Source organism: Dama dama, chromosome X, assembly GCF_033118175.1.
Source record: "Dama dama isolate Ldn47 chromosome X, ASM3311817v1, whole genome shotgun sequence".
NCBI lineage: Eukaryota > Metazoa > Chordata > Mammalia > Artiodactyla > Cervidae > Dama > Dama dama.
Window position 1 is genome coordinate 8,476,193 of NC_083714.1, and position 23,840 is coordinate 8,500,032.

Here is a 23,840-nt window from a genome sequence, read left to right on the forward strand (position 1 = left end):
GTTCTCAAATGATGTCCTGCCTGGCTGGTGCGCTGCCATGATGGGTGGGCAGCAGGTTAGGAAAGGCCTCCATTTAACAATGTAAAAAGTTGTGGTGGCCTCTGAAATCTTGGGAGCAATTCTGTATTTTGCAAAAGTCAGAAATAGGCTGGCTGCCTAGACAATGGCTCTCTTGGCTAGGGGTATATACAACCTGAGGGACTTTAATTTTCCTGGGCTTTATTTTCTCATTTCAGGTAGGTATTTTGAATAAAAAAGAACTTTTAAAAAGTGAGCTACAGTAACGTTGGTTCAGCATTCTTGAGAAGCGTGGCGGGTTCGATGTGACCAAGTCAAGGGGAGGGAGGCTTGGGTGACCTTAGGTAGGTCCCTTCTCTCTGGGCCCAATTTCCCTGTGTGGAAAGCAGGGGTCAGAAGTGTCAGACTCTGTCTGAGGGGACACAGCTAGCTGGGGCACCAGGGAACTCCACCCAGACACCTTGGATGGGGGCAGGGCGGCTGCCTTCAGCTCATTGATGGGATTGAATAAGCTCTGCCACACAACCTGCCTGGCATGACACCCCAGAGCCGGTCGGGGCCGGGACAGGGTGGGTAGGGGCTCACAGATGAGCAGCAGGAGGCCACAGGGTAGAGCTGGGCAGCTGGTATCAGAGGCTCCTCCCATTCTGGGTACTCGCTGTTATGGCTGGGCCGAAGACATCCTTCTCTGGCCATGCTGGTGCTTGGGATGCCAGGAGGCATGAGCCAGAGGCCGGGAGAAGCCCCTTGGGACCCCAGGGAGCTCCTTCACATGGTGCTCTTTGATGCCCCCTCATCCAGCCCTATAGGATCCCAGGCTCTGGGTGACCCAGGACCCTGCAGCTTTGGAAAGTCCCCCAGGGCATCCTGCCCGCCTCTGATGCCAAGTGGAGGCACAGATGCCCTGAGTGTGTGTGCCCTGGTGGCAGCAGGGTGGACTCTGAGAAGGCTTCACAGGATGAGGAGCTAAGGAGGCCTGGGGCCCAGAGAGCAGCCAGCTTGGAGGCACAGCAGCAGCATGGAGAAGCAGAGAGGAAAGTCTGGAAAGGCAGCAGGGATTCTCGGGGCACAGGGCGCATGGGTTAGGAGAGAGGCTGAGAGCTTCTGGCCGGGGCTGGGGGAGGAGAGAGGGGCGCCTGGAGGCTAGGACCCCAAGGTCTGTGCAGGAGCAGCTGGTGAGCCATGCACACCAGGAGGGAACTGTGGGATGAACCCATGGTGATGGGTGAGTTGCTGCAGGCAGATGCCGGGGAGAGCCGTGGGCTGAGGTCCCCGTCAAGGCCAAGGGGCCCATGGCGGGAAGTTGTCTAAACAGGGGTTGGGCAGTGTTCTTCTCTTCCATGGGTCTCCAGTGGAAGAAGCAGTTGGAGCTGGCTCAGGGCAGTGGGGCTGGGGGTCCGGTACAGAGTGTGGAGAAATGCACAGGAGAAGCAGGGAGTGGTAAGTGTCACAGACTGGCTAGGTTGACAAAGAGCTGCAGGGGTCCAGGGTGGACACAGGAAACCTCAATCCAGGCAGAGACGCAGGTGGTTAGGCCCAGAGGAGGCCGGCGGTGGCTGGACTGCAGATGCATATTCGAAGGGCCATGGCCATGCACCCAAGTGTTCAGGGACACAGGAAGGGGGCCGGGGGCAGCTCCAGGTTCTTGGCTTGTGCAGAAGTGATGGAGCCATCCATCAGCGGTTGGGGGTCTGGGAGGTGGTGGGCTTGGGGTGGTGGGGCCTGTGGTCTGGGCTGAGCAGAGCCCCGGCCCAGGGCTGCTGGGTATCTGGCCAGGAAGAGGAGGAGGTGGTCGCCATCTGGAGGCTGTGCAAGGAGGGCCAGGCCACAGGGAGTGGGAGCCCCCACTCCCCCGCACCCCAGGGCCTATGGGATTTCCAGCAGCTGGCGTCACAGCCAAGAGGCGGGGGCAGACCAAGATCTCAGCAGGGGGCGGGAGTGACAGGCAAGGAAGAGGGAGAGGGGACAGGAAGTTGCCAGGAGAGCAGGGCAGACTGCACTTCCGGAAAGGCGCTGGGAGGCAGCAGGAGGAATGGAGGGACGGCCCAGCTTGGAAGCCAGGAGGACGTCTCGCAGACCTTGGTGAGGACTGATGTCAGGCCATGATGAAATCACCAGGGAGTGCCAGGGAAGGACCCGGAGAAACAGCAAGTATGGAACATTCTGGCAAGAAGGCTGGCCGGGAAGAGGTGGGGGCAGGAAGTGAGGGTGGCTCTGTCAGGCAGGCTCTCATGAAGCCTTCGCAAGTGCCTCCAGGGGTTACCCATCACGACTGTCTGACTTTCTAGAGGACAGCTGCTGATGGCCTGGACCTTGACTGGCACTGACATTTGGAGATTGGGATGAACAGAATGCACTACCTTGGTGGCCAGAGTGTGCTTCCCAATGAAGTCTTTCCCTAGAATTCACAATATAACCCAATAAATGGTGAGCTCATCAAAGGCTACTTGGAGTGGGCATCTGCCTCAGCCTGAGAAGGTCCCTTTCCCGTGACCTGGGACCACCCCCAGGAAATAAAACAAGTCTCAGTAGCTATTTGAATAGCAGGTGGCCTGTGCCCTCGCCTCCCCAAGACACAGCTCTTGGTCACAGCAAACACTCTTAGCTGCCACCTGCACCCACTCTAGGGAGGGCCACTTGGGCTCTGAGGGGGTGTCAGGGAGAGGCCTTCTCGGTGACATTCTGTCCCTGGGCACTGCCAGAAACTGCCCTTGCACTCATGGCGACCAGACCCCAGGGCCACCCTGTGGTCTTGGGCTCACCTCACCCATTCTCTACCTCTGGCTTGCTGGCCCCCATCTCAAGGCAGGAGAGCCGGAGTGGCCGAGACCCCCGGTGGCTTACCTGTGTCTGGATCCGGTTGAGGCCCCGGAACCAGAGGATCTGGCCCCTGCGGAGCTCCCGCTCGGCATGGTCAATCTCTTCTTCTCCTTCAGCCAGCTCCTCGTCAGTCATCTCATCCTTCCCGGGACCATGTCCTGCTTCCTTCAGGCACTTGAGCTGGCTGGTGGGGATGGTGGCGATGACCTGGATTGCCGGAGGTGAGGGACAGCAGGCAGAAGTGACTGTCAGAAGTGGGAGGGCCGCTGGGGCCAGGAAGGGACACACACTGCCCACCTCCTTTGGACCCAGGCCAAGGCCGCTCCCCTCGCCTGCCCTGCACCATGCTCGGCTACTTTCTCAAGGCTTCCTCCCAGTGAGTGGGCAGTGTGCGTGCCCAGAGGAGCAATGCATGTCACCTTTCCACACAGCATGTGACATAAGGGACTCGCCTTACCAGACCAAGGTCTGGCTCTGGCCTGGCTCCTGGGAGGAGACCTCTAGGGCCCTACCTGATGAGTGGGTCTTGGTTTGCCCGGGGCTGAGGGCCAGTGGTCTGTGCCACTGGAAATCATGGCAGCGTGATTTCCGGCAGGGCCCTGGACCTCATATACCAGCTTGACTTCTGGGGCCCAGAGATCAAGAAACTGAGGTGAGCCACATGGGTGCTCCAGGCCTCCAAGAGTGACTCCCCCTCAAGTCCCCAGATGGCACTGCTCAGGGGAACTTCCCTGGTGGTGGTACCTGTGCATGTTGTTACATGTCACTTTTGGGAGAAATCATGCTGCTGGCGGCTCCTGTGGTGGGGACCTGGAAGCCTGTGCCTGCCCCCCTCCTGGATCTGCCCTAAGTAAGCTTGATCTTGGATGTCCAGCCTCTAGACAGTAACATCTGACATTGAAGCTGCTTGGTCTATGATACTTTGATGTGGTGGGCTGAGACACAGGGTAAAGCACATGCTGGTTTCAGCCTCCTACACCAATGTTCTAGAACTCTGGAGAAATGCCCTTAGGGGCCTCTTGTGTTCCCAGGGCCTGATCTGGCCCCTCCTGGCCTCTGCCCAGTCCCATTACCCAGGCCCCTTCTTCCTAATGTAACCTTTGGCACTAGGAACTAGCTTTAGCTGCAGCCACAGAGCCAGAAGTATAAGACTTGCCCTCTGTCAGCTCAGAGGATTTCCTCATTTCCCTTGAGATAGTCTCTTGTCCTCTTGAAGGTTCAGAGAGGTGTTGTGGAGCTTCAAATATATGAGCATCTTCCAAGTTACCCAATTCTAAAGCACGATTTTCAACTCCTACTGTATAAAAGGGAGTGGCAGGTGGTTTTACCAGGGCCTGTCACATCCCAGCCATGGTCGTTTGCATGCTCTCCACTGATGCTTTCACTTGTGGCTTTGCACCTAGGTCATGGCCTGTCCCAGAGGCAAGACAGGAGCCCCTGGGCTGTCTGCACTTACCCAGACAATTGGGAAGGAAGCACAGGGCTGGAAAAGTGGCCGAGGCAGATGCTTACCTGTCCCCAAACCAGTTCCCCAACACCGACAAACAGGCACCAGAGCCACTGCTCCGTGGACAGCGGGGAACAGCTGAAGGGCTTTCCACCGAACTGGACGATGACAATCTGTGGGAGAGGGGTGGGCAGGAGGTGGGTCCAGCCAGCACCTCTAGCCCTCAGGGTACCCCCTGCCTGTGGGCCCAGCTCAGGGAGTCAGAGGGGCTCCTGATTCACCCAGATAGACAGGCCATTCATGGGAGAATTCCTTTCTCCAGGCTCCTTCTTTTCATCTCCCTCTCAGTCAGTGCTGAAAGAAGCTTCCCAGACCAGCTGACCATAGGCCGTGGGTGCCATGCCAGATGGGTTCAGGGCCTTGCTTGTTGCCAGGAGCCTGCTGACCCTGGTGCCCCGGACCATCCTCTTTCCAGCATGCAGGTGTGTCTTGGCCATGCTAGCCAAGTCCCCAGCATCTGTGGACATGGTGTTTGAATGTGCTAGGTGCTGGACACTCCAATGGGCCTCCTGCAGCCTCATCACTGCTCCACGGAAGGTAGCCTCTTCCCAAGGGTGAGCTTTCCAACTCCAGACAAACTGGTCCTGAGCTTGCACTCCAACTCCCTCTGTTCTGGACTCTCACCCTCCAGGTCAGTGTCCTCCTGCCTTAACCACCCAGGGCCAGGTCTTAGACCATGAAGTAGACAGCCCTATACCCCAGAGCCCAGAAATTGTTCTTACCATCAGACCCTCAGCCTGCTCCCCCAACCTCACAGGTCCTGCCTCCATTCCCCACTCTCCCTCTGCCTCCCGAGAAGCCCAGGTGCTTCCCCGGGTGTTCCCGTGGGGTGGCAGGCCTTCCTCTGAAAACTGCAAGAAAAAAACTGTCCTGGCCTATTGGCCTCACTCTGCCTCACATTTTCTATCAGCATGTCCTGGTTTTGAATGCTCAGCACCTCCTGGAGAGCTGCATGACCAGCCTGACACAGGGAGAATTGCCACAGGAAACTTCTGGAGCTAGGGTGGCCTCTTGCCAAGGAATCGAGTGCTAGACATGGGAGTGGCAGATGTGGAGTAACCTGTGAGAAGGTCAGCTCTGGGGAAGATCCACTGAAACCCTCTGGAACTGAACAGGTGAGCCTGGGGCCACGCCAGGGCTTTTGAAGATGAAGATGCTCAGAGGGCTGGGCATCGGGGAATGTGGGTAGGAGGGGCAGAGAAGCCAAGGCTGGTGTGGAGAGTCGGGTGATGGTCCCCTCTCTCCCACCTTTTCCAACAGTGGAGCCGCCCATCCTACCTGGATGGCAAATGTGCCTAGCACGATGGTGCAGAAGATGGGGTTGCTGAAGATGCCGTGGAACACATTGCGCTCGCCGTGGATCTTGCGGGCGTTGATCTCATTGAAGAGCTGCATCATGACGAAGGTGTTGAAGATGATGGTGTAGTGCTCGGAGGGCGGTGAGTGCAGGGGAGCATTCCGTCCACTGTCAATGTCAAAGAAGAGCTCCCCTGCAAGTCCAGGGCCACATGAGGAGAGCCGGACCCAGGTGGGTGATACCTCACATCGGGTGATACAGGGGGAAGTCATGAGTCCCCCAGCCCCCCAGGCTAACCCACATTAGGTCACAGCAAAGGCCGGATCCTGACCAGGGGAGCTGTCACCCAGGACAGGAGTGTCCCCAGGACATGAGTGAAGACATTGAAACCCATTTGCACATCGGCTTGAGCTAGGGAAGGAATGGGAACTGAAGTCTCAGGGCAGGCCTGACCCTCCTCTGCCCTGCCTGTCCTGCCACAAGGACCAACCTTGGCTCAGCCATGAACAGCTTCTGCTCCCAAGATGGCACAGAAAGGTCCCATGAGAATACCCCCAGGGGCTGTCTTTTGGTGCCCCCAAAAGATGTTTTGCGTGACTATTACCCTTGGCCAGCACCATCCCTGCCCTGAGCTTCAAGTCTGCTCCCAGGAATGTGTGCTGAAAGCTGAGCCACTAAGGGTCACCTGACCCATGGAGAGCCCCCTGATGTCAGGCAGAGAAGCCACAAACAGAAGTGACGATCCCACTCCATGTAAATAAAAGAATCACCTAAAAGTTGCTGATGCCAGACACAGAAGAAAACTCCCAGGACAGCAGTGAGGTGAGGGCTGAGGGGTCCTCACTGGAAATCAGATTCCCAAGTGCCTGTCCCTTCCACTGCTACACAGGGCCACCAGAGCCTTTGTGGCCCTGGATTAACCTACCGACGAAAAGTAGGGTGAAGATGATGGTGAGCTGGTAGACGGCATGGCCCAGGATGTTTTTCATCATGGTCCGTGAGATCAGGGGCTTGTCCCGGCCGTATGGCTTCCGTAGCAGCAGCGACTCAGTGGGTGGCTCTGTTGCCAGGGCCAGAGAGGCAAATGTGTCCATGATCAAGTTCACCCACAACATCTGCACGGCTTTGAGAGGAGAGTCCTGTAGAGAGCAGCCAGTCACCCCAACATGGGCCTGGAACCCTCACTGGCACCCCCCACCCCCTGGGAAGAAACTCAGCTAGGGGTCAATGTTACTGGAATTTAATTCAAGTGAAATTGCAACAAATCCAGCTTTCCTGTAACATTCTGACATTTCTATCCCTATGTTTCCTTAAGGTGAGCAGAAAGTTTTCACTGGCTCTCAGATTGCTGCTCTTAAAATGTTGCTAGTCTCCCTTCTTCTCTCACCTGCTGGCATTGATGTAGAAGATGTGGTCCCAATTGTTAGCAGGAGGTTGCCACCCCCTTGTCAGTTGCCCCAGACCATAAAAGAGCATGATGGATGGGTGCTCTCCTGTGCTCCCATGCCCATGGGCCGGGAAGAGGCAGAAACTGCACCGGGCCTTCCTCCTCATCACTTCTGACTTGTTGGTTAAAAATGAGCCTCACAGAAGATAGACACCAAGGACATTCCTATGAAACTTCCAGAACTGACAGATCCATGGAAACAGAAAGCAAATGGGTGGGTGCCAGGGGCAGGGGGAGAGGAGAGTGACGTGTGGCTGCTTAGTGGGTACAGGTATAGGTAACAGTTGCACAAGATGGAGACAGCATCAAAAACCACTGAATTGTACACTTTGGTTCAAACGGCTATTATGGTACAGAAGATGTTATGAAGATTTTATCTCAATTAAAAAATACCTTTGAGAAAAAAATACCTTTGAAAGAGAGACAAATTCTGAATACTCACTAATGGGGAGAATCGGATGACAGAAAAAGGGAAAGAGGCTCCTGCAGAGGTTAACCACAGAGTTCCCAGCAGACCCAGGACAAGACTTGCACACACAAGTCCACAGTGGCCACAGGTGGAAACAACCCAAATGCCCACTGAAGAAAGGATGCAGAAAAGCTAGGTGCTCCATCCATACAATGGAACATCAGTCCACCATCCATAGGAATAAAGTACCTGCTACAACATGAATGGATCTTAAGAATATTGTGCTAAGTGAAGGAGCCAGACACAAATGACCACCTATGATTTGCTTCCATGGAGTTGAAACGTCCAGAACTGGTGGGAGGTGAGTGGGGAATGACTGCTGATGAGGATGGCGCTTCCTTTGAGGTGATGAAAACACAATGGAACTAGACAGAGGGGACGATGGCACAGTGCTGTGAATGTACTTAAAAGTCACTGAATGGTGAATTTTTTGTTAGGTGAATTCTATCTAAATGGAAAAAAAGTCAGCAGCAAAGAAAAACCTGGCATCCTCCACTGAGCCCTGAGGCCAAGGCACACCAGGTGGGAGGGCTGTGGTCACGGAAGGGAGAGCCCTATCACCCACCTGAGTGATGCAGGCGCCCGTGAAGGCCACGATCACGGCCACCACGTTGACCGTCAGTTGGAACTGCAGGAACTTGGAGATGCTGTCGTAGACGTTGCGGCCCCACATGACAGCCTTGACAATGCTGGTGAAGTTGTCGTCCGTCAGGATGATGTCCGAGGCCTCCTTGGCCACGTCCGTCCCTGCAATGCCCTGGGGGGCACACACATACCGTGTCCATAGGCCCCTTCCCCAGTCCTCCTTGCCCACTCCAATCGTGTCCTTGTACTAGAGAAGTTTGGCTCACAAATGAAGGAGACACCACCCCTGCAGTGGCCGCCCCCTGGTTTCCTATCGGGTCCCTGCATAAGGGGCCCCTGGGAGTCCCAGAGTGAGAACATGGCTTCCTAGCCCACACAGGTCAGCACGGTGCTGCCCAGCTGGGTTCCCTCAGTGCCGGGAGCTGGGGCTGGGCCCCCTCTGGATATGGCCCTGGGAAGGACTGCTCTGTGCCCCTGGTGCCTGCACTCTGAGGGCTGCGCCCCTCCTTCGAGGTGGGCTGGGAGAGGCCTTGCTTGGTTTCTGCCTTAGGCAGCTGAGCACAACCTGTTTCATGCCAAGGCCTCCCTGCTCAGCTGTTTTTACAGAAAGAACCAGCTCTATTTCAGCCATGAGAGAGATACACAGAGGAAAAGCTCATGTGGGGACTCGGCTCATCACACTTGGGGCTGAGGTTCACTTGAACTGGACCTGGAGATGGTGAGGCAAGTGCTCAGCAGACAAGTCCCCGTGACCCCCTAGCAATGCAGCCAGTCCCTTGTCACCTTGGGTACCATCACACCAAATACCTTGGCACAAATCACCGGCAGAGGACTGGGTGGTCAGGACATGAGAGAAAGAAATGTCTAGCACTTGGAAACTTGCTTCAATGCTAGCTCTTGGAAACTTGCTTCAATGCTAGCTCCCACATTCCTGCCCAAAGCTTACACATCCTATGTCATGGGGCCCCATCTGGCAAGGTCACCCAGACTGGCACAGCAGGCGGCTTACCATGGCGAAGCCCACATCCGCCTTCTTGAGGGCTGGCCCGTCATTGGTGCCATCTCCTGTCACGGCCACCACCTGCCGTTGCTCACCCGTGTTGCTGTCGATGATCCCTGGAACATAGATTGGGGCAGGGCATGGCTCCTGCCATCTGTGGCCCTGGGTGACCAGCCCAGGGGCCGTGGGAGGCCAGTTGGCTCTGGAAAGCCTTTGAGATTGCCACCAAGCCTACTGCCTCCAACTCTCCATGCACTCCATCACCTTTGGGACCAAGTCTTGCATCTTGATTGGCAGCTGCATCCTGCTTCTCCCACCCTGGTCCCTCACCCAGTGAGATGATACAGGGCAGTGGGATTGGTACAAGGCAGGGGCCTGGCACTGAGTGACTTGGAAAAATGTCTCCTTCTCCTGGGCCCCCATTTGCCCATCTGCTTTGATGAGAGGCTGGCCCCTACTGGCATCTTCCATTGATACTGTGAGTGCAAGAGAGTGGAGGGTTGAGCTCTGGCCACTCAGCCCTTGGAGGGAGTCTCCATTATTATCCCCATTTTCCCAATGAAGAAACTGAGGTTCAGGGAAGACCAGTGACTTCCCCTGAGACAAAATCTCCAGGAGCCATGCGTCCAGAGCTGAGTAGCCCGCTTCGTAGGCAGGGCCCAGAAACCCGATTGGAAGCTCAGTGTTGGGCATCTGGGAACAGACGACCCACAATCGAGGTGACAGCCACACCCCTCCCCTGCATCATGCCACCTGGGCCGGGGGAAAGAGGGGCAATGAGCAAGCCCACTCCATTACCTTTAACCAGAGTATGTTTGTCGGTGGGAGATGATCGTGCCAGGACCCTCAGCTTAGGCCACACCTTGTCCAGACGCTCCTGCTCTATCTGGGAGGGGAAAGCATGTAGATGCTGCAGAGTCTTGGAGGGGCTGAACCGAGGGGCAGGGTGAAGAAAGTGTCAGAACCCTGGACCCGCCGGGGTGCTGATGGGCGGAGAACTACCTCGCCTTTCTCGTTTCGGATCCGACGGTTGAACTCTTTCCCCTCCAGGCACAGGAAGTCCTCCCCAGGCTGGATGATGCCACACTTGGCTGCAATGGCGCGGGCTGTGTTAATGTTGTCCCCCGTCACCATGCGGACTGTGATGCCGGCCCGCTGACATTTGCGGATAGCTTCAGGGACCTGCAAGGGATAAGATGGCTGTCCAGGACAGACGCAGCAGTGTCTGAACTCTACCCTTTCCTCTGTCCAGATCTGCGGTGCCCCTTGTCTCAGCACGGGGCCTGGAGGTGGTGGGGGAAGTGTCCTGACCCACAGGGAGCAGGGTCCCCCCATCCCCTGCCAGGTGCCTCCTTCCTTGTGCCAGTCCTAGGGAGCAGCAACAACTCAGACCCAGGCCCTAACCCCACGAGTAAGGCCGAGAGAAGCCACGGGAACGCTGTTGAGCAGCACCACTGGGGCCATGTCCAGCAAGGTGACTGTAGAAATCACTCAGTTTCCACCAGGGAAATGGAGACCCACAGCAGCTGAGCCAGGTCCAGCCCCATTAGCAGGCTAGCTGGTGGGGTACCGTGTCTGTGAGTTCCAGAAGGACGAGAAAAGAACTTCTGGTCCCAGTTGCCCCATCAGATGGCAGGAGCCATCATGGGCCTCCCCTCTCAGACCTTGATTCACTTGTCTCTGCATCTCTTCTTAGTTTTTTTTTTTTTTTAATAATATAAAACCTAAGACTTTAACAGCTTCCCTGGTGGCTCAGATGGTAAAGAATCTGCCTGAAATGTAGGAGACCCAGGTTTGATCCCTGGGTTGGGAAGATCCCCTAGAGAAGGGAAAAGCTACCCACTCCAGTATTCTGGCCTGGAGAATTCCATGGACTGTATGGTCCAAGGGGTCGCAAAGAGTTGGACATGACTGAGTGACTTTCACTTTCACACCTATATATTCACACACACACATACACACACAGATGGGCTTCCAGGTGGCTCAGTGATAAAGAATCTGCCTGCCAATGCAGGAGATGCAAGAGATGCAGGTTTGATCCCTGAGTCAGGAAGATCCCCTGGAGGAGGAAATGGCAACCCACTCCAGTATTCTTGCCTGGAGAATCCCATGGGCAGAGGAGCCTGGGGGGGGTACAGTTCATGGGGTCACAGAGTCAGCCACAACTGAGTGACTAACACAGGACTAACTTTGGTAAAGAATCTTTCTGTAAGGCGGGAGATGCAGCTTCGATCCCTGGGTGGGGAAGATACCCTGGAGAAGGAAATGGCCACCCACTCCAGTATGCTTGCCTGGAGAATCCCATTGACAGAGGAGCCTGGTGGGCTAGTCTAGAGGGTTGCAAAGAGTCGGAGACAGCTGAGCAATGAATGCTTTCACTTTCAAGACTTTTAGAGCCAAAGGGTTGACATGATTAGGTGTTCTCAGGGGGAAATGGGCCATCGCTGTGGTTCCTCATATCTCCATTTTCCTAACATAAGAGAAGATTCCAGAAAAGACAGAACAAGATATCCCTCTGGTGCTGAGGGGAAAATGGGTTGTAGGGAGAGGAGACCAACTGGGAGGTGGTGCCCTTGTTCCAGAGAGTGGAGACACTCCTGTTTTTTCAATGAGGACGGGCTGGTGAGCCCTGAGATGGCAATGTGGAGGGGAGCCAGGGTGACAGTGCCTGAGGGCCGGGAGGGGACAGGAGTCTCAGAGCTCAGGGAAGTGGATTAGGAGGTGAGACCTAGGCCTGTGACATGTCCAGATGGGGCTCTGGTGCGGGGTGCAGCCTGGGGAGACCCAGCTCCCTGCTGTGTCCACTGGCCCCAGCACAACCCTCTGTGAGCTCCTAGTGGGCACCGCCAGAAGCCTGGGGACAATGTGAGCCTGTGGACAGAGAGTGAGAAAGTGCGCCATGCCCTGGGTGTGGCCTGGAAGCTGGGCCTGGGCACCGGGGACAGAGGGGTGATTGGGGACACACATGTGCGGTGGCTGGGGAAGCATGGGCCAGGGGTGGGGGGCAGGGCATCCATGAGACCCCAGGGCAGGTGGGTGGTAGGTAGGGCCAGGCGGGCTGTGGGGGAGCCCTGGCCTGGGAGGTCGGGGCACTTGCGAGGCTGGGGGCTCCCCCAAGACAGGGGGTGGTGGCTGTGATTTCTGCCATGGAGAGAGTGGGGAAAGGATGGGTACCCAGGGCTATGACAGAGTGACCTTATACATCCTGCCAAGTGGCCTAGAAGCCCAGCCCTGGGGGCGTTGCATCCTGCCCCCTCTGTAATGTGTCTGTCTCCTCGCTCAGCCTCAATTGAGGACCCTTTCTGCTCTTGGGAGCTGCCAGGAGACACCGTCCCTTCCAGCAAGTTCCCTTCTGACTCTGAAGCATCTGGTAGCTGGCTCTCTGCTGCCACCCCGTGGTCATGATGCGCCTGAGCATGCGGAGCTTCAATCCAAGCCTCTGTTTGTCTCTGCGCGGCTGCGGCCCCGCTGGCTCCCTCTCTGGTCTGAAAGGCCCTTGGCCTCCCAGGCAGGTAGCAGGAAGCTCCCCTCCATCTGCAGGTGCCTTCTCCCTCATCGGATGACTGTCCTGCCTCCCTGCTATCCCAGTGGACACAGCCCTGGTCCACTGATGCCCAGTGGCTCCATGTCTGCACGAGCCCCCGCGCCCCTCTGGCATAAATACAGCATGCCTACAGGGGCCAAGTGATCCTCCAGGGGCAGAGACATGCCACTGCCAGGCCATCTTTGGGTTGCAGCTCTCCCAGGCCCACAGACATCCTGACAAGTCTAACAGTGCTATCGGTCTTCCTGCCTGCCTTTGGGACCCAGGGTGTCCTCCTTGGCCACTGCCTGCTGGCTGATCCCCATGGTGGGGTGTAGGGGTCCTGCCTGGCTTCCCTGTCCTGGCTGTGTTGGTGCCACCTGCTGCCTGGCCTCTCATGCAGCCATTCACCAGCCAGAGGCGAGCCATCTTGCCCCCAGGGTCCCTTTACCAAGGCCATTTCTGGTTCTTAAACAAGCACCCCATTACTTTGCCTTGAGGGTTCTCCCCCACTCTGATTCAGCCCACTGGGGCAGCCACTGAGGCTGAGCCTTCATGGTGACCTTCTTGGAAATTTTATCCAGGTTTTTTCTAAGATGAAGACTTTTTTTTTTTTAATGTATCTCTGAGAAGAGCACCAACAGGGAAAGGTTTAGGCCTTGCCCCACCCACATGCTGAGCCTTCATGGTGACCTTCTTGGAAATTTTATCCAGGTTTTTTCTAAGATGAAGACTTTTTTTTTTTTAATGTATCTCTGAGAAGAGCACCAACAGGGAAAGGTTTAGGCCTTGCCCCACCCACATGCTAGCCTCCATCCCGGTCCCCAGACTTGAGCCACCATGGACCTGCCTCTGCAGTTCTGTCTCAGGATGTATGCATACATCTCAGGCATCCAACCTTGTATCAATGACCAGAGCTTCAGTTTGCAATGAATATTTATGTGGGAAATGAAGGGAAACTGGAAGGGCTCCTTGGCCCAGGGGGCTGAGGTGGAGGGGCCGGATGGCCTGGTTATGATGCTGTGGACATGGCCTTGGCCATGGCTCTGGGAATCTGGGAACCTCATCTTCCTCTCTGATAGCTAGGTGGAAAAGTGTAGAGCTGTTGCCGTTGATACTGGGGACAGCAGTGGCGAATGGCTCTGTTCAGAGAGGGAGGCCATTGGTCTAGGCAAGGGCCACATGGCTTTAGGACTCGGCTCGCTGTGTGGACACAGGCCTCCTCTTTGCCTCAAAGTTTCTCCTTGGTCCGGTGAGGGGAAAGGCTCGCTTCCTGGGGCCCGTGGGGTGGCCCTGCCACCCTCAATGGCACCCTCTCACCCTACTCTCCTGGGGAGCTCCTCCCACTGCCCACCTTCTCTGGGCCCACTCCAGGGCCAGCCTAGTAGGCTCTCTTCCTCCAAGATGGAGTTTCCCATCTTGAAGGACCCACACCTCTACCCATTGCTCTTCCTCTCTAGGCCCTGATTAGCTTCTGCCCTGTTGGTGTGTTTCCTGTTCAAGAAAGCTCTGAGTGAAGTCATCTCCAAGCACTGGCTCCCTGCGCCATTCCACAGGACCTGCTCAGCTCAGGGTGGGACATGCCACCCGCCCTCTTGCTCCAGCCAACACGTTTCCCATGGTTTCACCTCCCTGCCTGGCCCTTTCCTTTGCAGGCTCCTCCCACCATCTGCTCGGCTATCCTCATGATCCTAAGTTATGTAAAGTCACTTCTGGACAATGTCCCTCTGGCTAGGACCTTTGCTCTGAGCTTTCCACCTAACCACCTCTCCCTAGGGATGTCCGGAACCCCACTTGGCCCCAGTCAAAGCCTCGATTGAGAACTGTCTTCCTCTCTCCCAGTGCTCCCCAAGTATTATGTACCCAGTTCTCTGAACCAGAGCCCAGTCACCTGTCCCTCGCTCCTCCCTCCCCTCCTCCTCATCCCCTCTGGTCCATCACTTCTGCTGGCCTTGGCAGCCATCAGGGTTCTACCTGCTGTCCTCTCTCCCCTGGCAGAGGCAGTACCTGAGACAGGCATGGATGCCAAGCCAGAGGGGACCTTCCAGAGGGCAGCACAGAGCCTCCTGAAGGGCTCCAGGGCCAGAGGACAAGGGGGCTCCAGGGTGCCTGGGAGGTCTGACCTGGGCCATGGCAGCCACGCCCCTGAGGCTCTGCCATCGTCCACCCTCCTCACTTGGTCCAACTCTGGCCAACTGCTGTGTGTTCTACCTAGAAAGCCTGGCAGGGAGGGGTGTGATGGCTAGGAGGGCAGGAGGAAGGGGCAATCCCCTCCTTGCATTTGTGTCCCAAGGCCGAGGCCCTGTGCAGACAAGGATGGCTCCCCCAGCCATCCTGACAAGCTACCTCGGGCCGCACGGGGTCCTCGATGCCCACAACGGCTATGCAGGTGAGGTCGCCCACCACCTCGTTTTCGTTGTCCCAGTCAGGCTCCTGGGCAGCGGTGAAGTCCCGGTAGGCAATGCAAATGGTACGGAGCCCATCGCAGGCCATCGGCTCAATGATCTTCTTCACCATGTCATCCCGGTCCCGAGGGCGAAAGCTGCGGAGTTCCCCATTGCTGTTCAAGATGTTGGTGCACCTGGGGCGGACGGAGCAGAAGCCAGTATGAGACAGTGTAGAGGGTTTCTCCAGGGTGGGTGGTGCTCTGTTGCTGCAGGGGCTTAAAAGACCCCCCACCTTGTTCTCCCCAGAACCTCAAAATGTGATCTTATTTGAAAAGAGGCTTGTTGTCAATTTAGGATGAGGTCATCCTGGATGAGTGTGGGCCTTCAATCCAATGCCTGCTGTCCTTATAAAAAGAGGAGAGGCCACATAGAGACACAGACACAGGGACAAGGCTGTTTGATGATGGAGGCAGAGACTGGAGAGATGCAGCCACAAGCCGAGGAAGACCAAGGAGACACACCAGGGAGCATCCTACCCTGGAGGTCTTCCGGGGAATGTGACCCCGCCCACACCTTGACTGAGGACTTCCGGTTCTGGCACCAGGTTTATGGTACTCTGTTTCCCTGGGAGCCAGGAGCTCAGACACTTGCACAGCACATCTCTGCACACTTGATGGGACCTGGCGGCAGGGGCGGGGGTGTGTTACTCTTGCCCTGTTGAGCTTTGGGGCAAGAGGGGGGATGTGAGCAAAAACCCAAGGCCCCAGAAGGGCTGGGACGGGGAGGGCTGACGGGATTTGGGTGCAGAAAAGGAAGGAAAAAGGAAACCTGAGCTCCAGGGGCCAGCATGGCCATTGGACAAGTGGAGGCTCCAAGAAGACTGGTGAGGAAGGAAAAAAATGTTGGTTATGGAGGTTCTGCTCAGGCCTTTGTCCTGAAGGCTCCGGAAGGTGGCGGGGGCGGGGGGATGGAGGGGTGAGCACTGAGGTACAATTAGGTCAAGTCTTAGGAGGTGGCTTCTCTGGAGAAGGCAGCTGAGGAGCCAGGTGGGTGGAGGAGGGTGCTTGAAGGCCACAGAGGTCAAGGCCAAGGGAAGGTGTGAATGCTGAGGGGTTGGGGGGGCAGGGCACTTGGCAGGGCACTGCCTCAGTCTTTCTAACAGCTCTGTTGAGATCTAATTCACACAGCACATGACTCACCCGTGCAATGGCTCCTAGTATATTCATAGTTGTGCTGCTATTACTACTATCACCTTGAGAACATCACTAACCTCTAAAAGGAACCCAGCAGAAGCGACAAAAGGAGAGATAAATTGGACTTCCCAATTGAAAGATATTTGTGTGTCCAAGGACAAATCAAGATAAAGAACAAGAAACCTATCAAGGGAGTGAAAAGACAGCAGCCCACAGAATGGGAGGAAATGCTTAGAAATCAGATACGTGTTAAGAATCTAATATTCAGAACATACAGAAAACTCTCACCGCTCAACAATAAAATGACAAAGAATTCAGATCCAAGATGGGTAAGGGCTGGAATAGACATTCCTCCAAAGGAGCTAAACAAATGACCAATAAGCGCATGAAAAGGCACCAATATCCCTAGTCATCAGCAAAATGCAGATCAAAACCACCGTGCGATCCCGACAGCTATAGCTATAGCAGCAACAATAATCAGGTAATAACGGTGAGGATGAGAAGCTAGAACCCTTAGGCACTGCTAATGGGAAGGTAAAGTGGGACAGCTCCTGAGGAAAACTGTTTGGCATTCATCAAAAGATGAAACACGGAGTTACCAGTTTTGCTCCCAGGAATATACCCAAGAGAGCTGAAAATATGTGTTCAAGCAGAAACTCTATGCGAGCCTTCAAAGTGGCACGACTCACGGTAGCGAAAAGGTGGAAACAACTCAACGGTCTGCCAGTGGGAAAACTGGATAAGTAGAAGGTGGTTCATCCATGCAATGGAATGTTATTCCATCGCAGAAAGGGATGAAGCACTGATAAGGGCTGCAATTCAGATAAACCTTGCAAACCACACTCCGTGAAAGAAGCCAGGTACAAAATGACACATCGTGTATGATCCCTTCATATGAAATGTCCATAATAGGTAAATTCACAAACAAGAAAGAAGATGTTGTTGGTTATTTGTTTGGTTGTTTAGTCACTAAGTCATGTCCGACTCTTGTGACCCCATGGACTGTAGCCCACCAGGTTCCTCTGTCCATGGGATTTTCCAGGCAAGAATACTGGAGTGGATTGCCATTTCCTTCTCCAGGGGATCTTCTCGACCCAGGAATCGAACCCGAGTCTCTTGCAAGAACTGGGGGGATGGGGTTAGGCATGGGGTTTCCTTTGGGGTGATCAACTTGTTCTGGGACTGAATGCACTTTAAAGTGATTTAAAGGGCCAGTTTCAGGCTACTGTCTATTGCAATAGGAAAACCAGAAACGCCATAGCCTTTGGCTAGCCCCAGTCCCATCCACTCACTTTTTCAGCAGGATCTCTGAGGCGCCCTTGCTGAAGAGGCGGAAGCCGCCGTCAGGCGTGCGGATGACTGTGCTCATGGACTTGCGGACCGAGTTGAAGGTGTACACTTTATAAAGCTTATCTTCAGGAATCCGCTCCCGCACCGGCTGGAAGTCCCGCTTGAGGTCCAGGACGAAGCCAAGCAGAGCGCACTCCGTCTTGTTGCCCACTTGGCGCGGGAGGGCGCCTTCCTTCTCTGGAGGCTGTGAGGTGAGGAGAACCAATGTGGCCCTGGGGGCCCCAAGTCTACCCACCTTACTGTCCTTGGACCCCAGGCCAGCCTTGGCCTCCAGCGTGGACTAGATGGGCAGCTTTCCCACCATTCTCTGGGCTGTGAAGGGCTTCCAGAACCTGTAGGTCCTGCCCAGGTTCCACAGATGAGGAGGGAGCCCAGCACCCCAGAAATGATTGTGGCCCTGCCCAAAAGAGTCCTTAAGGGAGCCTAGCCAGCCCCTGGCAACAGCCCACCCCACAGCCACGCCTTGCTGCCCCTGCCTGGGCCCACCCGCCGCTGGCTCCCAGCTCACTAGTATTTTGGTGGTGTAGGCACTGTTGATGGAGATGGCGTGGACCAGGAGGTCGAGGATCTTGGGGGTCAGGGCACTGGGGGCTGGAACCTCTTTGTAGTGGGTGTCCCCGAGGTAGGACTGCACCACGGTCATGCGGTTGGTGGTGAGTGTGCCCGTCTTGTCGGAGCAGATGGCCGTGGCATTGCCCATGGTCTCGCAGGCATCCAGGTGGCGGACCAGGTTGTTGTCCCTCATCATTTTCTGTAAAGGGCACAGATGGAGGCTTGGGTAGCCAGCTGTTCTGGGGGAGGGGGTTGGCCCAGGGCGTGGGGGAGCAAGAAGCACAGCTCAGATGGGCCAGGATGATGCCCCTGCCCAGTGCCCCCTCTCAGGCAGGCCCTGTGGGTTCTCTACCCACCACAATCTCTGCCTTCCTCCCCTGTGTCCCAAGGGTCATCCTTCCTCTTCTCTCCCATCTCAACTCCCTGCCCCCTGGGACCCTGCCCTCATCTGGCAGATGCTGGCTTGTCGTGCCCCCATGCTCAGGAGGCCGGGTTGGGCAAGGATGTCCAAACCCAGCTCTGTGTCCCTGCTCGCCACCCACCCCGTTCTGCCCCTGAGCGATCCCAAACTTTATCCGGTCCTCGCTTGTTCAAGCTACTTAAGGGCTTTGCGCCTCGAGTCCTGGTTCTGTATCCTGGTACCATGGGACTCGTATCCATGGTGTGTTGATTTTATTACCTTGACGGAGTAAGCTAAGGAGATGGTGACAGCAAGAGGCAGGCCCTCCGGGACAGCCACAACCAGCACGGTGACACCGATGATGAAGAACTTGACAAAGTACTGCACATAGACAGGCGTGCACTCCGCCAGCCATGCCCGGCCATCTATGACGAAGGTCTCGATCACGAAGTAGAGGACCAGGATGATAACAGTGATGGCGGACATCACCAGCCCTGCCATAGGCAGTGGAGGTAGGAAGGGAGAGCAAGACGGAAAAGATAAGGGATGCTGCAGCCTGTCCCTGGATTCTTGGAGGGTCACAGTCCATCCTCACCAGAAGGGGCAGAAGCGGGCCCTGAAGGCCATCACGTGTCCCTGGCTGGTCCCCTGGCTGATTGGCCCATGGTCCCCATCACTTTTCCCTTGCCCACTTGTTCTCCTTGGCCCAGCCTCAAGCCCAGGAGCCCAGCATCCTCCCTGCCCACCAGGTGGCCCCCTGGGCCACCCCGTCGACAGCCCCCACCTGCTTTCCCAATCTGCACGGCCAGTTTGGTGAGCTTTCCCTGTAGGACCGACTTCTCCTTCTTGGGCACGTTGGCTTTCTTCTTTTCCCGCTCCTCCATCTCCCCACCCTCTGCACTCTTCAGGGGCTGCATTTCCATGGCAACGGCCCCATCCTGCTTCTTTGCTGTGCAAAAGAGAAGCCCGAAGCCAAGGTTAGAACCTGCCTGCTGGGGTGATGGCTGCAAGCGGGGCTTTCACAGGGCAAGCAATGGCACGCCAGCCCTCCTCTCTCATCAGCCCAGGCCCTCCTGAAGCGGGCGCTGTCCAGGGCAGGACCGAGATGCTCCTCTAGGGGCCTCACAGGGGAAGAGAAGATAGACAGAAGCACTGCTAACTGGGGCGTGCACACAGCATGGCCAGTCCTGTGACGCCCCAAATCTCAATATCTGAGAGCAGAGACCTGGGGTCCATGGAATATTCCAGAACCCAGAGCTGACTCTGGCACACTGGCGTCTAAGCCATGTCCCTACTCCCCTCAGGGAGGCCCAAGAATCCCCGTACTGTCCTCCCCTGCTCTTGGCTCAGGCCTTTGCTCCTCTCCACTAGCTGTCTGCCCACCTCCTCTCTGGAACTAGCAGTTCTGTCACAGCGCCCCTGGTGCACCCTAACTTAGTGGTGCTGTTTCTCACCACCCTTTATGGTCCCTCCACCACCCGGAGTGGGCACCCAACACTGACACTCATCCTCGTCTCCACTCAATGGGCTCTCAGTGACTCTGCACGCCTCCTGCCACCTTGTGGGGTCAGCCAATCCCTGTGGCCTCATCTCCTAGCCCTTTGGCTGCAGCCTCAGGGGACACTCAACATCCCACCTAGCTGGACCACTCTGGCCTCTGCCCCCAATGCAGTCTGCCACTCCCCGTCCCAGCCTGGGGCTCTGGCCATTGGACTATCCTCCAGTCCCAAGTGCCCTCCCAACCGCCAGCAGCCTCTGAACTCTTTGTCTGCCTCATCTGAGATGGCAGCAGGCCTCAAAGCCTCAGCAGAAAGGCCATTGAGCTGGGAACCCACTGGCCCCACGAGGTCTTGAGTGAGTCCCCCTTCTGGAGCGTCAGATACCTCACCAGGATACAGGCTCACGGGCCATCTTTGTGCACTCCTGGTGGGGTCTGCTGACTGTCCACTCGCCCCACTCACCTGGCCTCCAGGTCCTGCCCCTGCAGCCGAGGCAGGCGGCCCCCCCACCCCGTCTGGCACCCTCTGCCACCCATCCTGAGTGCAGAGAGCCCATTACCTTTGGTCTGGCTACTCTCCATCGCCCCATCCTGCTGCTTGCCTACAACGGAGAGGAACGACAGACACGGAGACTTGAGAACACCACGTGGCCCTGGTAACACACATGCACACAGGACAGCGGGGCACAAGACACTGCAGCCAGTGTGTGTCGGAGGAGGGGCAGGCGGTGAACCCGCGGGCCAGAACCAGCACAAGGGGCTTGCCTGGATCGGCGGTCCCCAACCTTCCTAGCCCTGGGGACTGCTTTCATGGAAGACAACGGCTCACGTCCTGCTGTGCAGCCCAGGTCCTACATGGAGCAGTATCCATCCGGGGCTCGGAGGGTTGCGGTTCCCTGGCCTAGATGGTTCCTAAGCCCGGTGGCCTAGAGATCAGCTTTCTACTCAGCACGGCCATGGAGAGAGAGGAGTTGGCCAGGGTCAGGACACCCACAGCACTGGAGGGAGCATCAGGGCTGGACCCCAGGTGGATCTGTGCAGGGGTCTTTCGCTTATGTGCTTTGCTACCATAAAGCCTGCAGCTGGCTGCGAGGAATGGTGGCAGTGACCGGCTTCCCTGTGCCAATGTAAACGGTGCCAGCCATGCCTCTGGTTTGCAAGGTTGGCAAGGACTGTCCCGCTGGGAGGGCTCAGGAGAGCCAGCAGGTGAGGGGATTCAGGCTTGGGAGTTCGGGTTCTGCACCCCAGCTTCTCTTGCTTCACCTGCACTCAGGAGAGCTCTCCAGAAGACACACATGGACAGCCCCATATCCAAAGACCACTGACCCTGGGCAGGAAGGCTCGTGTGGGCTGGCTCATCAGCCCCCATGGAATAGCTCATGGTCATTGGAGATCCTGGGATGCAGACTGGAGGAAACATAGCTCCCAGGTGGTGGGGTGTGGTTTGGGGGGTTCTAGGCAAGCAGGAGAGGACCCCTCCCCACCCCCATGGGGGGTTGGTTGGGCCCCGTGGGGGCGTTCAGAAGCGAAGGGGTGGGTGACAATCCGGCATGAGGAAGGTGTGTTGCCCTGTGATTGGGGGAGCCTTCTGGGGGAGGGAGGGAGGTTTGAGAGGAGCACAGCCAGAAGACGAGGGCTAGACCTGGCCTGCAGAGGGGGCAGGAGCCAAGGGAGGGGAGGAGGAGGAAGGACAAGTCAGCCCAAAGTGGACCACGAGGAGTCAAGCCAGAAGGCAAGAAACAGCCTTTAGTGGTCAGGGAGTGCTGAGCCCCGCAGGCAGGATGGATCTCAGTGGAGGTGAGGAGAGAGTGAGATCCCACCTTCCAGTCTCCAGTGTGCAGTAGTGGGTGCAACGCCCCCTCCCAGAGCCTGGCCAGGTTGGCCTCCCCTCGGGGCTCCCTTCCTCTAGAAAGCCAGGTGCTGGGGATACCTCCTACCTGACATAGCAAGCAGGGGACAGGAGCTGGGGCTGCAGGGACCCAGGGGACTGGAGGTCAAAGGTAAGGGGCCTAGGACTGAGGCCTTCAGGCCTCTGACATTGAAGGGACCTAGCATGAGGGGAGGAGCCTGGGAAGGAACGTAGAGTGGGGGCGACCTGCCAAGTAATCATCAGGATGTCACTGGAGGGTCACTGGGGACTCCAGTCCAGCCTAGGGGAGGTCTGGGGCCCGCCTACCCACCCACTGGTCCTCCTGGGGGCCCCAGGGTGCTGACTGTGCAGAGACACTGGACTGAGCCCTGCGGGGAGGAGAGCCCACAAAGGGAACCCAGGCCCAGGCTGCCAGGACCTGGGGCCCTGGTAAGCCTCTAGGCAACAGCAGCTCACCTATCTCCTCCAAGGAACACAGTGGCCCAAGGAGGGGGACATGAGGATGTCTTTCCTTACATTGACCCGTCCCCGTGTTCCTGGGTTGGCAGACTGATCCCACCTGCACTCAAAGCTCAGTGGCTTTGATTGACTGGGGTGGAGCTGGTGACTGGTGACCTGTTGCCCCTGTCCACAGGACCCTGGCTGCAGGTGTCTGGCACACAGTCCCCCCGTACCAGTGTGTGTCTTTGTACTTCTAGTGGGTCCAGGGGGCTTCACAGCGAGGTGGGGTGCACATGGAGCAAACACCATTCCTCACCTGCTTTGTCACAGGAGTGGCCTGAGGGGAGACCCAGGTCAGGGCAAGGTGAATTGTGAGCAGATGTTGTGAGGACTGCAGGGGGCAACTGCCATGTCTGGGGCTCAGGATGGTAGCAAGGGGAGGCAGCTGGGTAGCCATGTGCCAGGGTGGATACAGAGCTGGGATCTCTGAAGACATCTGTACCTCGACAGTGCTTTCCCTTGGGGTGAAGGCCCTGGCCCCCTCTCAGCTTCCCCTGCCATGATGGCCTTTAGAGAGGCCTTCCTACTTGGGAACCCTCCACCTCGGCTGTGTTTCCCTAGCTGTCATCATGGCCTGGACCCTCAACACCTCACCATGGGGGCTGAACACCCCCCCAGGATGGCCCCGAAGCTCTCTCCCAAGCCAGGGTGGCTGGTCTCTGCCCTCCAACTCCCTTCCTACTCAAGCAGAACCCTCCCCACACCCTGGTACACCTGCACCCGGGCACACATGCCCCAAAGCCTTCAGGGCACAGCCATCCAAAGGAAACTGCCTTGCACAAGATTTGGGGCCCCAAACTGCTGGATCTGGGGGAAAGACCTCAGAAAAGGGGCCTCCAAAAGGAATTCCAGGAGAGAGGGTATGGGTTCCCACCCGCTGAGGGCTGGTTCTCATCAGTGCTAGAGCAGGGATGGGTTGAGCGAGGGACCACCAGCAGGCAGGCTCAGAAGAGAGAGCAGGCTTCATACAATGGTTAGTGCTGCATTACCTTTCTTATCCTTCTTCTCTTCCTCCTCTCCACCAGCTCCAAGCAAGGTAAAGATGATGCCCGTCTGGGAGTTCACACCCACAGCCGTCACCACCATTCTTCCAGAACCTTCCATGACATGAGTGCCTGGCACAACAACACAGAGAGGCTGAGACAGACACCTGTACCACGGGGCTGGGAGGTACGCTCAGCACCTCCAGGTCTTGTCCCAGGACCAAGAGCCCTGCTTCCCCCGGGGCTCACCTGACAGCAGCATGGGGTCCTTGTCTGTTGACTTGCGCACATGGTCCGACTCGCCCGTCAGGGAGCTCTCATCGATCTTGAGGTCGTTGCCCTGGATGAGCACGCCGTCGGCAGGCAGCAGGTCTCCTAAGGCCGGCCAGGCAGCCAGAACCACAGACCGTCCATGCGTCTGGGCAGCCTTCCTCCGCACT

At 56.8% G+C, this 23,840-nt stretch overlaps 1 protein-coding gene across 2 annotated transcripts in view; it reads right to left on the bottom strand.

Moving 5' to 3' along the window:
* ATP2B3 (ATPase plasma membrane Ca2+ transporting 3) overlaps positions 1-23,840 on the bottom strand; it is a 40,803-nt gene that overhangs the window by 12,562 nt on the left and 4,401 nt on the right. For both annotated transcript variants that reach the window (XM_061136563.1, XM_061136564.1), the window contains exons 4-19: positions 23,650-23,775; positions 23,407-23,532; positions 20,607-20,648; positions 19,333-19,497; positions 18,828-19,042; positions 18,105-18,347; positions 17,539-17,780; positions 15,013-15,247; positions 10,146-10,325; positions 9,942-10,029; positions 9,153-9,259; positions 8,124-8,315; positions 6,568-6,781; positions 5,624-5,835; positions 4,351-4,458; positions 2,863-3,045 (exon numbers count right to left, since the gene is read on the bottom strand). In XM_061136563.1, the coding sequence (XP_060992546.1) occupies positions 2,863-3,045; positions 4,351-4,458; positions 5,624-5,835; positions 6,568-6,781; positions 8,124-8,315; positions 9,153-9,259; positions 9,942-10,029; positions 10,146-10,325; positions 15,013-15,247; positions 17,539-17,780; positions 18,105-18,347; positions 18,828-19,042; positions 19,333-19,497; positions 20,607-20,648; positions 23,407-23,532; positions 23,650-23,775 (2,678 nt within the window). The remainder of the gene's footprint in view (positions 1-2,862; positions 3,046-4,350; positions 4,459-5,623; positions 5,836-6,567; positions 6,782-8,123; positions 8,316-9,152; positions 9,260-9,941; positions 10,030-10,145; positions 10,326-15,012; positions 15,248-17,538; positions 17,781-18,104; positions 18,348-18,827; positions 19,043-19,332; positions 19,498-20,606; positions 20,649-23,406; positions 23,533-23,649; positions 23,776-23,840) is intronic.